The sequence below is a fragment of the Gadus chalcogrammus genome, chromosome 6, assembly GCF_026213295.1.
Source record: "Gadus chalcogrammus isolate NIFS_2021 chromosome 6, NIFS_Gcha_1.0, whole genome shotgun sequence".
NCBI lineage: Eukaryota > Metazoa > Chordata > Actinopteri > Gadiformes > Gadidae > Gadus > Gadus chalcogrammus.
Window position 1 is genome coordinate 19,131,838 of NC_079417.1, and position 15,000 is coordinate 19,146,837.

General features: G+C 46.9%; 1 protein-coding gene across 1 annotated transcript in view; it reads left to right on the forward strand.

Annotated features, from left to right (window-relative positions):
* lmx1bb (LIM homeobox transcription factor 1, beta b) overlaps nt 1-13,554 on the forward strand; it is a 41,887-nt gene extending 28,333 nt beyond the window's left edge. The window contains 7 exon segments of the mRNA XM_056592845.1: nt 7,182-7,275; nt 7,277-7,424; nt 9,804-9,979; nt 10,530-10,607; nt 11,056-11,122; nt 12,074-12,235; nt 13,397-13,554. Coding sequence (XP_056448820.1) covers nt 7,182-7,275; nt 7,277-7,424; nt 9,804-9,979; nt 10,530-10,607; nt 11,056-11,122; nt 12,074-12,235; nt 13,397-13,554 — 883 coding nt within the window.
* Nucleotides 13,555-15,000: the final 1,446 nt, after the last annotated feature.

The window sequence follows — 15,000 nt, forward strand, 5'->3', positions numbered from 1 at the left end:
ATACACTGACTTATTAGCAGGCCCCTGTGAGCTGGCAGCAACAGATCACTCAGAGCCACGACACACTTCTCATCGCACAACCGTTGATTTTGGCACCTCTGGTATACACACACGCACACACACAACTGTAAGAAATTACTTTTGAATGACAAAGTCCAGAGAGGGAGAGGTTACATAAAAGGCAACATCAACCAACTACCTACACTTATATTTAACATAATTCTACATTTAACATTTACTACATTCTACATTTATCGTGTAACGACACCTTTGTGTAAACATTAAAACATTGTGTCTTCGAACACAAACACAAGGTAACTCACGCACGCCAGCACACACACTTCAGCGACACGATAAAATAGTTCAAGACTTCTGCCAATTCAGTTCTCATACGTGCATGCACGCTGAACCCAAAACTCACCTGTTGGTTTGGTTTATCGCTGAGGCGTGCGGCCAGCTCACTGCGTTCATTTGAATAACGCCACGAGAGTGTGTATTTTTTGATGCAGCTGTGCAATATAATATCAGATACAAGTAGCATGCAGCAGCGGAATGGCTCGGAGCTCGTCGGAGGACCTGCTCATTCCACTATGTGCACACTCATGTTGCTATAGAAACTGTGGCCCACATTTATTTTACACCAGTGGTAGTGTGTGTGTGTGTGTGTGTGTGGGTGGGGGGGGGGGGGGGGGGGGTTGGAATATGGGTGAACTTCAGCTCAGGCGGTGAGGTGTGTCTATGTGTGTGTGTGTGGGGGGGGTTGTGTGTGTGTGTGTGTGTGTGTGTGTGTGTGTGTGTGTGTGTGTGTGTGTGTGTGTGTGTGTGTGTGTGTGTGGGTGTTTGTGGGTGTGTTTGCATTTGCATGTGTGTTTATGTGTGTGTGTGTGTGTGTGTGTGTGTGTGTGTGTGTGTGTGTGTGTGTGTGTGTGTGTGTGTGTGTGTGTGTGTGTGTGTGTGTGTGTGTGTGTGTGGGTGTTTGTGGGTGTGTTTGCATTTGCATGTGTGTTTATGTGTGCGTGAGTGTGTGTATGTGTATGTGTGTGTGTGTGTGTGTGTGTGTGTGTGTGTGTGTGTGTGCGTTTGCATGTGTTTGTTAGTGTGTGTGTGTGTGTGTGTGTGTGTGTGTGTGTGTGTGTGTGTGTGTGTCTGTGTGTGTGTCCGTCTGTGTGTATGTACATGTGCACGCCTGGGGTGTATGTATATGCACGACACTCCAGTGTGTTTCCAGTGTGCCTGTGTGTGCTCCCCGTAATGTAGGGCAGGTGTGTGTGTGTGTGTGTGTGTGTGTGTCCGCACTAACACGTCCGGGCCATTATCTAGCTACTTGCTACGCCGAGTGCAATCAGCGGCCCTCATCCCTCCCCGGCGGGCGGGCCCCGCGCCCAGCCGGCTCCTCAAGGCGAGCGGCGGCCGGGCCCCGCGGCCCCGCGCAGCCTGATGAAGAAGGCACCTTTGGGCCATTAGCGGTGTACACATCTCCCTTTAATGTGTTTTACTTTTACCTGCTGGGAGTTTAATTAAAAAACAAAGAGCCTCAATTTAAAGGCCATTATTATGCTAATGTGGTAAGCGCGGGATGGTGATTAAGCAGCTTTTAGAGCTGACTGGAGCAGGCCCCCGGGATCCGCCGGATGGCACTTTTTATTTGGCTTCATTACTTTTCTATGAATCTATGCTCGGAGGAGAAGAGCTGATGCCGGTAAACCAGGTCAGTTACCAGAGTATCAGTGCGCTGCACACTGCTCTCCGCTGAGCACTGGGCTCCAGCGGGTCACGGAGCCAAGCAGGTTGTTCCTCTTTTTGGGGTGTTGTTTTAGGTTGTGGTTAATTAACCCGAAGAGGATTCAAACATGGCTTAAATCACCCTACCGTACTCTTTTTTTGTAATGTCTAAATTCTGTATTTGGCTAAAGGGGAATCTACCTTTGCCCTGGGGGTGAATGTGGTGTTGGAGGCGTCATAATGACACTATCCAACTATACACAGGTAAACACACTCAGCCAGCCAGGCCTTATGCTTGTGTATCTTCTCTGGTCACTAATTAGATTAAAATTACATTAACATTAGAGTAACATTCCAGCCTCTGTTCCTAGAAAGAGGTGGCTTGTGACGTCAGGTCTCTGCTGCCTCAGGAACAGGGCAACAGGATTCATACTAAAGTCATCTTCCAAAACGTTGAGTCAAGGTTTGGCTTCTTTTAGCTGAGCGGAGCAGAAACATCTGGGTGTCAAATGTAATCCTTTGTTAGCACTTCAGCCATTAATCCAAACGAGTTGTTAAGCGGCTGACATCTATACTAGTTTAGCCCTGACTCGATCTGGCTCCACAGTTTCTGTCATCATTTATTGAGTTTGGACAAACCGATTTTGACAAAAATACAACTGATTCTAATCTAAAAATGACTTAGTTTTTTTACATTTAATTTTTAACTTCTGCCTCCAATGGGCCACAAACAACAAGCTTGTGTATTTGTTTTCCTAATTGTGGGATTCAGTTATGTGGCCACGGCCTGTAAAATCAAGACTAATCAGGCATTCCATATCGACCAATCACGCGGGCCCAGTCCTCCTTGCCTGGAGGCCTCTGGCTGACCTGCCTCTAAGACCTCATATCTCACCTCAGCATAAGTGGTAAGGCCACAGGTCTCCCACCCGGACACGGGAGCCCATCTTCAAAGTAACGGCTTCCAGCTGTTCCCCAGGACTGATCCTCTCCCGTGTGTCTCTGAGTGGACAGAGTTGGTTTCAGACCGCCATAGATTCTCCCACTAGGTATTGGCTTGTTTTTGTTGCTGTCCTTTTTTAGTTTGTTTGAGAGAATTGTTAAATAAAAAAAAAACTATAGAATATAGTGCTCAATGTAGAGTGATGGGCAAGCGCCGCAAGCCCCCTCCTTAGAACGTTCTCTCGCCCTTCCTCTCTCTCTCTCTCTCTTCCACTCCCTCTCCCCCTCCCTCTCTGTTTCTCTTTTATCCCACCCAGTCTTCCTGATCCTTATCTACGGCGGAGGTATTAAATCTGATGTCTGTGGAGGGAAATCATTGGCAACATATGGCGAGGGCCTAAGACGTTGTCACACTTTAAGTTGCCTGTAATCTTTTCAAAGGGAGGGTACTCTACTTCTCTGAAGAGCCTCTTAAACACAAACGAGAACCAGCGGATACGAGGATGTGGGCTAATTCATTCCACCGATACACAGGAGGCGCATCCCAAGGTGCTGCATTTGTATTTTGTTCCGGTGTTTTATGGAGCAAATAAAAAACACTATCATCTAAAAAAATTGATGGTCCTCCTGTGAGACTCGGGCCTGTGACAGAATGTGTCACACAGCATTTGACGCTGTGTAGAATAACAGACGTCAGGACGATGGGAACGTCGGATTTAAAAAACAAGGACCTAATGATCCCTCTGGGAGGGAGGTATGTGCTGAGACGGGGCGTTCCTTTGTTGTGTTTGTGAGTCTGGTGTCCCAGGGAGGCATTGGTAAATATTTGCACCTCCCAGCTTGAGATGCAGTCCATTGATCCATAGCATCTGCAGGGGGGTACCTTCACTCGACCTGTGCGTTCAGGTGTGTGGGATGAGGAGGAAAGCGAGAGTTGGTACACAGGATTCATGCTGGTGGTCCTCTCTGGCCTTCTATGTGTGCTTTCTCTCTCCCTCTCCCGCTTCCTCTCCCACTTCCGCAACCTCTCCCTCCTTCCCTCTGCCTGTCCATATCCCTCTCCTTCTCTCTCTGCTTCTCCTTCTCTCTCACTCTCTCCCTCTCCCTCTCTCCCTCTCCCTCTCCCTCTCTCCTTCTCCATCTCCCTCTCTGTCTCCCTATCTCCCTCTGCCTCTGCCTCACCCATTCCCTCCCTCTCCCTCTTTCCTCTCTCTCTCCCACTCCCTCCCCCTCCCCCTCTACCACTCCCTCCCCCTCCCCCTCTCCTTCTCCCTCCCCTTCCCTCTCAGAGACAAGCGTATAGGCCCTGCTGACCGCTGCTGACTCTGACTCGCCTCAAAGAGAGTCATGTTACTCAAGTGGCCGAGAGTCAAGAGTGGGGATTCCACCAGGATTTATGTGTGTGTGTGTGTGTGTGTGTGTGTGTGGTGTGTGTGTGTGTGTGTGTGTGTGTGTGTGTGTGTGTGTGTGTGTGTGTGTGTGTGTGTGTGTGTGTGTGTGTGTGTGTGTGTGTGTGTGTGTGTGTGTGTGTGTGTGTGTGTGTGCGTGTGTGTGTATGTGTGTGTGTGTGTGTGTGTGTGTGGCAGCCAGGTCACTGGGATATGTATGAGCAGAACACATACAAAAGTCGCAGACACCGGTACAGGGTCGCCCTGAATATCATCAAACCTATAGTCCCTCTTTATTGGATAGAGTTTGTTCATCCCCTTTTTGTAAGGTCCCAGCAGAGCTTTAAAGGGAGCCGGCCCCACGCTGTGTGTTTGTGTTGGTGTCATCCCCCCAGAGTCCGTTGTTAATGTGTTTATTAACCTGGCATTACATATATCTATAAGTGTATGATCGCCACTTACGCTTTCTCCTCCTCCGCTGTCCCCGGCCCCAGGCATGCGGCCCACTGGCCATGGGCCCCAACCCACTAATCAGGTAATGTTGTGGGGGTTGAAACGCAGCCTTCCCCCGGTCAGCCTCCACTGCTCACACAGTGGTGTTGTTTTAAAGAGCATTCTTTAGCAGCTGAACTTGGAAAGGTATTAAAGTGGGATTAGGTTCCTCCACAATCCACTGCTTGTGTCATTCAGGGAGTTGTGTTCTGGTCTCCCCACTGCCACCTCCCCACTCCTCCTCCTGTTTGATTGTGGCTAGCCGCGGGAGTAAGACTGACTGCGCCTTTCAAAGGAGAGGGGTAGGGTTAAATCCCTAGTCCGCTGCTCCCTGCTAATTCTCCTTGTTCCTTAGAGAAGGATTTACTTCTGCTGCCAGCGCCTCAAAGGCCCTCTCTGCCCATCCGCAAAGTCGCCGTTGCCTTCCTGTGGAGGTGTGGTTGCCATAGAAGTGGGCGTCACGCATGGCTTTTCCATCTGCACCCCACGGAGAATGGGGACCGGGGACTGAGAACAGGCCGAAAGTCCGGATTAGAGCGCAGGACAAAGCAGGACAGGAAGATTCCAGAAGGGACGAATAGGAATTACAGCAGCAAAAATAATGCAAAGTGACAGAGAGGGGAAATAGAAAAATAATGGCTTACAAGATTAGACCCGGCGAGCGAAAAGGAAGAAAGGAAGGCAGGGCTGAATGGGAATGTTTTCATCTGGATGAGAAGGTTTGAGAGAGAGCGGTCGTAGGTGAATGCAGGATCCTGGACGTATCAAAAAGCATGCTAACAAGTCATTTCCTCAGCTTTTCTGTCTCTTTCGGAGGCTAAGCCACCAATCATTAGCTAAACATGAGAGTTAGAGCTGGGAAACAGCCTTGACAGATTCATCACGCCTTTTCTTCCAATCCCATCATGCAACATTGGTAATCTTTTGGAAAGTCTGAAACAATTACAACATTGCTATCCCACATCCAACTTAAGAAGCAGGATTGAAAGATTTGAGTTCACTAGTTCACGTGACATATCACAATACTTTTGCATTGAATAATGTTGAATTGAATTGCATGTGAATTGTTCCTGAGATGAATCAGGTTGGCAAGTCGTTTAAACAAGATCTCGGTTTCTTTGAAAAAACGTGCCAACATTGATTTTCCAAGGGATTATCCTTGAGGTTTTTCTAAAGTTGGACAGTAATCTTCTTAACTTATTGTAATAAACGGAAGATTAAAGGACTTCATGAGTCCAGTAAGCGGCCATTTCGATGCCTCTGTTGCTTTCTTTGCCAGACGATTGAAAAATTAAAAATTAATAAAACAGCTGCTGTTTATTTGTAATAAATATAGAAGAAATTCTCTATAACAATATATATATATATATATAATATATATATCTATAATGCTAATCAAAAAATAAAGGTGATATGAATAAAAAGTGAAAAAGATGTAGTCTGGATAAGAGAGGCAGAACAATGCCTGTGTGAACTGAGCCAATACTTCCAGGACAGCGACGGCCAGCCCCGAATCAATTATCCCCAAAGACCTAGCAGACAGCGACAAACGCACACTATCTTGTTTCCAAAACGCATACAGCTGCCGCGCTTAGCTCCATGCGCCACGCTCACAGACACTTGTTCCTGCACGTGCACACTCCCCCACACACGTGTGGTGACACCCCCACACACACACATGCACACACTCACACACACACACACACGCTCCCTCTATCAGTACTCAATCGCCACCTACGACGGTATTACCATAACAAAGCGGGTGCCTCTTCTTTCTCTGCACTCATATTTACACACTATATTCATCACTATCGCCCGTCCCTGTCTCCCACCAGCAGATGATGTCGACTGCTGCTCCCCCGGCCTTCCCCTGCCTCCGCACAAAGACATAGATGTTCGCCACAAATAGATAGCCGGTTGCCAGCTGTCCTCCAGACCGGGGCAAACAAAGAGGCCGCTAATAAATCCTGCAGCTCCGCGGCTGGACAAGATCAGCCCCACTCCCGGCCTTCTTGCTCCGGTTAACGTGGCTCCTCCCGTACGACAGAGAACAAATTAAATGCCTCTCAGCCACCAATAAAACAATGCAAACATCTTCCTGAAAGGATATAAAAGGAGACAGAGGTGTCGCCAGGAAAAGGCCGTGGCGGAGGCAAGGGTGAGGGCGGCCGTGTGCGCGGCAGGTAGGAGAGAGAGGAACGCATTAGACTACGGAGATGAGATAGGAGCAGAGGCCTGACGTAGGCAATCTATCCTCATCAGCGGTGTTCGACATGATATCTGATGGCCCCCGGTACAATGCTACACACACAAAGGGGTTGTGCACATTGTAGGGGCACAGTGGTTGGGGGGCCAAGCCTCTAATGAGTTCTCTGCACCCGGACACAAAGACCAAGGGTTGGCTTTTTCACTTCTGCTAATCTGTAATGTTGGCTGTCAGTGGCGGGCCAGTGAGTCACCTCCATTCACCTTTTAATCAAAAGCCCAGCAAAGCAAGGACCCAAAGCAAGCAATCACTCATCCCCGACCTTCAATAGCCCACGATAGAGCAGAGATGTACGTTTGTGTGTGCATGCGTGTGTGTGCTATTTCCGTCACCAGGCACTAAAACACTCCTTTCTTTCTCCCGTTCTGCAGGTTGTTTGCGACCAAGTGCAGCGGGTGCATGGAGAAGATCGCGCCCACAGAGTTTGTGATGCGCGCGCTGGAGTGCGTCTACCACCTCAACTGCTTTCCTTGGGTTTTTTTGCTGCGTGTGTGACCGGCAGCTGAGGAAGGGCGACGAGTTTGTGCTGAAGGAGGGCCAGCTGCTCTGCAAGGTCGACTACGAGCGGGAGAAGGACCTGCTGAGCTCCGTCAGCCCCGATGACTCAGACTCAGGTAGGAAAACCTTGCACGCCCCCTCCTCCTCTTCCTCCTCCTCCTCCTCCTCCTCCTCCTCGTCCTTGTCATTCTCCTTCTCCTCCTCTTCCTCCTCTTTATCCTCCTCCTTCTCATCTTCATCCTCCTCTTCCTCCTCCTTCTCCTCCTCCTCGTCCTCCTCCTCGGCCTCCTCCTCCTCCTCCTCGGCCTCCTCCTCCTCCTCCTCCTGCTCCCCTCACACGGGCGTGGCGAGTGCAACACTGGGGTGCTAAGGTGGTGTGGCACCCCGGTGCTGCTTTGCTCTACAGGCCCGGGTGTTAGCATCCATACAACACTGTGGAAGTCCTGCCCTGTCACACGGTTGTCAGGAATCTAATCCCATAATCACTGCTGGGGATGGTCCAGTCCATGAAATAGCAACATGTACTGAGCCCCACTGGGTCCATTTCGTATGTGAGTGCAGAGAAGTAGAAATGTTTATTTTAAGGTAAACTCATTTACCGTACTGTGAATTAGTTGCTGCCGTTAGCAATAGTTCATGAAAAACTACACAGCGAGTATCAGAGAGTTACATTTACATTTGCTGCACAAATGTAAAATAAATGTTTTGTAAAACTATTTTCTCACGCTTTACAACAAGAAAGCATTGATGTTTAGCATGTTGGAGACAAAATGGGACCTTTAGACCTTATGAGCTGTGCCTAAAGAAAGTGTTTTGGTCTCTGCCTTTGTCATCTTCTGGTTTGGGTGGGGAGCGCATGATATACAGTAGGAAGTAGAAACAGGACGGAGCCAGGACACACTGTATTAATGACTATTCATGCGTGGGCAGGGGCTGTGCTTGCTGGAATGAATTAAATTAGTGTATCATGGTGAGTGACAGAGGGATTTCGGGGGTCTTTCTACAGAAAGCCTAGCCTTATCAGCTCTAGTGTTCCTCGCCTGAAGCCTCCATACACACACACACGTACACTCACTGATACACACACATACCCACACTGTTACACACACACAGACACACAAAGAGGCATCTCGCCAAACCTCACGGTTCCCCGCCATCTGGCTCGCATTTAAACGCACACAAAAGCAGGGAATTTGTCAACTACATCTGTGCCTGTGTCAACTTTTGTCAACTTATGGGAATATTTGCTTTGCTCCCTCATTTGCTCATGTCCCAGTGTATCACAGAGGCATCTCTTTGATGCGTGGCTCCGGAATTTAAAATGGAGAAAACGTCGACATTAGCAGGAGTTAACCTCGGCAGACGTAGGTTTCTGAGGACACGAGGGACAGCAGAGGAACAAGAGGACAGTGGATGCTGATCCTCAAGCAGAAATCTGTCTCAGTATTAGGGCACAAGCAGAACATGCTGCGTCCCTTAGATTCACAGACATGGCTGCAAAATCATGTTTTCAATCCAGAAACCTTTATTAAACCATTAATTTATTTACAGATGTTTTAGGGGCAATTTGCTCCTTCCTGCCATGGTGAAATCACGAAACATATTTTATTACGGGGTCTTCTATTAATTACATTTGAGAGGGAATTATACATGGTTATATTTTACCAGGAATTTGACAAAAGGAAAGTTATTTTGGAATATGAATTCAAGTATCACAGCAAAAGATGGAAAGAGGAAAGAAGGCAATGAGATGGAATTGAGTCAAATGTTAGGGTTGAGAATTCACTATGCTTTAAATAATAAAACCAACAAAAATACAATCATAGCTTTGTGCCTCCAATAACATCATTCACACAAGGCATAAAACCAAGTTATTCTTCTGTATTAATAGCATATCATATGATAGAGACATGAAAATGAAAAAGTGGAGTTTATTACCCAAAACAGTAATATCCTGCTACTGACAGTAAGAATTTAATAATCCATACAGGGAAATTTTCACAATTTTGAGCGGAGAAATAGAGTAAATTTCACATTTTCTTATAAGCTCATACAGGATGTATTTCCCAAAAGAACATGCACACGTCTTTTCATGTTGTGTGTGGATGTAGAACTCTTATCAAAGATTGATTTGGTGTAAATCAGCTAAAGCTGTGTGCAATAAATAATATGTGACACAACGTCTGCATCGATGACAAATGCACCTTTTTCTACTCAGTTCAGCTACAAGAGCTGCAGACTCTTGAGTCCAATGGTGCGTGCAGCCTTTTTTTCCTTTTCATAATAAATCGATAACAAATTATTAGAAGCATGTGTGTCTCCTTTGATTATACACTCGTGGTGTCTGAGTGTCTCGAACCAGGCGGTCAGAGCGCAGAACAGATTCATCATCAGCAGGCTGCCACGGACCCCGGACGGAGTAATCGCTTGAGCCCCCTGTTTTTCCTTTTTCAGATGTCGAGAAATAACAACTTCATTCTATCTTCTTCCTGCAGAGAAAAGCGATGACGAGGAGCTGGACATCAAGCCGGAGAAAGGCGTAGGGGGTCAAGGGAAGGGCGACGATAGCAAAGACCCCCGCAGACCCAAAAGACCCCGCACCATCTTAACCACCCAGCAGAGGCGGGCTTTCAAAGCCTCCTTTGAGGTCTCCTCCAAGCCCTGCAGAAAGGTGGGTCAGAAGTCCCTCTAAACCCTGTCTTAGGAACGGTCGCTGGTCTGCATTGGCCAGGAAGGAGAATCGACCGTATATCTGAGATCATTTACACAGGAGTCTCCCGAATAAAGTTCTCAATTATATCAGAGAAAGGGAGAAAAAAGAAAAGGAATGGGCAGCGCTTTGAAGTGGCGAGCAGGACTCTGCTCTGCGTTAAGCGAGGCTGCAGTGGCGTAACGCAGACCGCCTGCACTATGACAAACTGTAGCAAGGAGCCCCGCCTTCTGCAGGACCTGAGAACACAGTGCTGCTGCTGCAGCCTCCGCTCCCAAGGCTTTGAACATGGCAGTGACTAACAAGAGGTCTGCAAGGAGACCACTGCATTAATTCAACATCAGACTTCAGAATCAAAGCAAATCAAACCGGCATCGAGCCAAATGGGACCCTTTCCAATTGTACCCCCCCCCCCCACCAAAAAAAGGCTAAATATTTCAATGTGTTTCCCAGTTGTTTGTCTTTTCCTTGACTGACAGAGGAACATGTTTTGTGTCCTGCGTGCTTCCAGGTGAGGGAGACGCTGGCAGCGGAGACAGGGCTGAGCGTCCGGGTGGTGCAGGTCTGGTTCCAGAACCAGCGGGCCAAGGTGAGGCCTTCAGAACCTCTTCTATCCAAGAGGGGTTCACTTGTTTAGTTTTATAGTCAACAAGTGACCAGCTGAGATACATCCCCAAATCAGCGTGAAAGGAATCCAGCTCTCCAGTCTAATAAATCTGCCCCGGGTTTTTGTGTTAAACTTATCACTGCATTCCTCTTGCAAAAGTCAAGTTTTAAAGTGCGAGGGGAGGAGAGGGGGGGAGGGGAGATTGCAAATCTACCTCACGGTTACATTTAACATCTACGCCCTCCTTAGTCTGATCATTATCTGGGTAAACCTTTGATATTGTATGCTGAAGGCGCACTCCGATAGAGTTTATAGTTTATACGGTTCATTCGGGGGTGAGCCGCGCGGAGCATCCTTTTTAAATTAAAGAGAGATCACGTGTTGGTTTTGGGGAGTTCCTTCTAAAAGTTTCTTCTCTCCATCCTTGCAGATGAAGAAGTTGGCCAGAAGACAGCAGCAACAACAAGAACAACAAAACTCTCAGAGACTCGGTCAAGGTATGCTCAACACAGTTCTTAAAGAATGTATGATTATTAGGACGCTCATTTTCAATACATACTCTTATTTAAGTGGGTTTTTTGTATGTTTTTCTGTATAATTTCATCAAAATCTAGCTATCAAACACCCAGATATTTAATTAACATCCCGGTTAATTTTTTTAACTGTGTTTCAATAAGGAATTATGTCCATTTTTAAATTTGTTAGAAAAGTCGGAGTTAAACCACTGATATGTTGGAGGGAGGGACCCTATCTTCTAAAACCTAGAACGATGGCTTTACCTTTATATTCCTCAAATAATGTTGCGGTATATCCTGCTTTTGGTGCTATCAAGTCCACATCAGTTGGTTTGTTTGTTGGTTTGTAGTTTGTTGTGCAAACAAGAGCTCTTTACATCATCGTCTCTGCGCTGTCGCTGGAAAACTCAAAGTGGCCAAACAGAATGAATGGCAGCCAGGGCTTAGGAGGCATCGCCAACTGTAGAGTAAAGTACGGAGAGGCTGGGCTCCACTGACAAAGCCACAAGGACTGTGTGTTCCACTCACCACGCGCTGGGCCAAGAGCAATGTTTTCTGAGGGGGGATTGTGGGAAAGTCACTCGCCACTATGGTAACAAATAGTCTTCTCTTGACATAGCAATGGAGGCACAAGCCCTCCAAGTACTACTGAAGTGCAGCAGCCAGCCTGCCAAAGCCCCCTCGTAGAATTAAGGAGTTATCAACTGGCATGGTTTATTTTGGGTTTAGACGACGGCCCAAATGGCAGACATTGAAGTCAGCATTTATTAGAAAGGAATGGAAGATCTAAAAGATATCTATGATATACGTTTTTAAATTTGGCCCGGCTTAATGCATTTCCAATAAAAAAACAAAAATATATAAAAAAATACCTCACATTATTTTTGGGAACAAGGACGTATTTGTCTTACCGTTGGATTGGTTGTCCCACAGAAGTGATGTCCAATAGGATGGAGGGTATGATGAGCTCCTTCACACCCCTGGCACCACCGCAGCAGCAGCTGGTGTCCATGGATCAGAACGGCTACAGCACAGACCCCTTCCAACAGGGGCTCACCCCCCCACAGATGCCCGGAGACCACATGAACCCATATGGTAAGCACCCCCCCCCCATCCTCCGCACCCCCACGCCCATCGGCTCCAAATATGCACACACACACAGACCCACACACCTGTGCCCCTGATTACTCCCATGGCCCAGTGGGGGTGAATATTGCGGGGGCCACAAGCATCTGATTTCAGCTGCACCTGGGGGGATGGGAGCTGTTTTACGTCGTACATGCACGCAAGATTGCAAGCATGCACGCAGGCATGCAATGCACACTGAAGACAGCGTCTTCTTGAAGCACGGTTCAGAGGGTTCTGTAAAGGCCTCCTGCATGTGACGCACACTGTGAGCATGCCAGGGCCTGAAGCCATGCGGTCCACACCAACAAAAGTTTGATGTCTGATAACATTGGCGATGGTGAGAGATTGTGCGTCTTCTGTCACAGCGGTGGGAAAAGTGACCAGCAAGAGTGTCGTGCGGGCCTTCCTGGAGTTGTTCTTCACTGTGTTTGTGTTGTAAGCCAAACAGGGGAAGAAAGTAAAGTAGTGAAGTCAATCAAGTCCTACAGGATGTAACCCCAATAACAGCGTTCTGAGTGACGTCGTCAACACGTCCCAGAGGGACCGTTTCCTCAAGTTCATAACTTCTTTATAATTTGCCTCCATTTAGTCCCTCCGCCAGTGGTTAGATCTCGAATCCCCCAGTCTCATCACTCTCCGTTGGTTTGGGGAAAAGAACAATATTGGCAAGGCATTAAAAGATATGTCTCATCACAGTGTCCCCATTTTGTGCAACACTATCATTAAGACCCAGAGTGTAATAAAGTTAACTATTCCCTCTGGAGAAATAAGGGCTTGTGGTTTTATGAAAGGCGTGAACACTCGCTATTAACCAGATCTTTTAGGAGGATGCCCCTTGTTTACATGCGTCCTCATAGACCACAATGGTTCCAGAGAGAGCTGCAAAAAGGAAGCTTTGATAATAACAACAAAAAAAAAGAAAAACATTTTAACAGTTTGCGATGACACACAACAGCAATTTTCACTTTGTGTCTATTCGTAATTATCATTTTGGGAGCACAGACATTTATCTTCTGCGAGATGGTGATGTGGTTTATTATTGGAAGCTAAAAAAGCCAAATGTGCCTGGTGGTTCTAAACGATGTGTCTCACGCCCGGCTGTGTCTCTTCTGCCCTCTCTCCTCCCAGGAAACGACTCTGTATTCCATGACATAGACAGTGACACTTCTTTAACCAGCCTCAGTGACTGCTTCATGGCCTCGTCGGACATCAACTCCATGCAGGCCCGCGTGGGGAACCCCATCGACCGGCTGTACTCCATGCAGAACTCATACTTTGCGTCATGAACGCGTGGAGCAAAACGCAACACCAGCACCCAACGGAAACGGAAGCCCATTTTCAACACAACGCCCTGAGAACCGGAGGAGGTTTCTTCACTGATACCGACATAGAAGAAGAGACCAGGTCTTGTTGTAGTGTCACCTGGTTATGCGCCGAGGGGTTCAAACATAGCTAAATAAAATGTAAATAACCTGCAGTACTAGACCGGCGGGGATCCCAGGGGACACTGATAAAAGTATTGTTGTCAAGACGACTCGCTCGGATCGGAGATCTCACCAGGATATTACTCCCTTCTTCTTCGTTGGTCATCTGGAGGAAGCGGCGAGTACATATATAGAGCCTCTAAATACACAGTCTGAAACCAAATAACAGTGTTCACACAGTGCATGATCAATTGTAAAGACTAAAACCTTTTGTAGCCCTCCCCCACCCCCGGTTGAGTCGTGGTGTTCGGACCGTTTTCTTCTCTACACTACGTGGCGCTCCATGTTCAGCATTAGCATTTTGATCACTTCCATAGGTTAGATATTGTGGTAATAGTAACTAGGCGCAGCATGTCTGCAAGACTGTACATTTGTGTATGTATGAGAGAGTTTGTGTCCGGCCGAAATTTGTTTAGAGGAGATTAAAAAAAATGTAAGTGTGTAGGATCAGTGATGTGTAAATAGTTCCCCAGGTGAATTGGATGTGCATGTTACAAATGGAAAACATTCTATTTATTTAACTTTAACAGGCTCTTGAAGGTACATATTAAAACTGAAAAGCTTTATTTAAAAAAAGGAGAAACATTTTTGTTGAGCAGTTAGTTCATATCGCAAAACTCATCCGTACGCCTTTTGAATATGAAGATGTTTTTTTTATTTTCAGCCAAGCTGTAAATGAGCGACATGCTATTTATTTCGTACAGAGCAGAAACCTTTTCATTGTCATTGTCATATGTGCATTCTCAAAATGTTAAATGTTTGCTAAATGACCAAAGTTGATTGGTTTGATAATTAAACAATGTCTTTCTCCTGATGATAACATTCAATAAACACCATTCAGTGACCATCAGTCTTTTCTTTGAATTCTGTGTGTGTTTGTGTGTGTGTGTGTGTGTGTGTGTGTGTGTGTGTGTGTGTGTGTGTGTGTGTGTGTGTGTGTGTGTGTGTGTGTGTGTGTGTGTGTGTGTGTGTGTGTGTGTGTGTGTGTGTGTGTGTGTGTGTGTGTGGAGCGCAGATACATGTGCATACGTGTGTATGCAGACCTGCGTTTCCGTGACTGAGCAGTTTGAAGAGGTGTCCCATTTACTAACCAAATATGGCCTAAATCGCCGGAACTCAAATTTGCATTTCCAAGCTTCGCATCAAACAAATGGCCATCTGCCAAGCAGGGATGAAGGATCAACATAAATTGTATTTTATGAGTAGCAGGCAGCAGGTCTTATGAGGCCGTGCTCCCAGCCAAGGTCA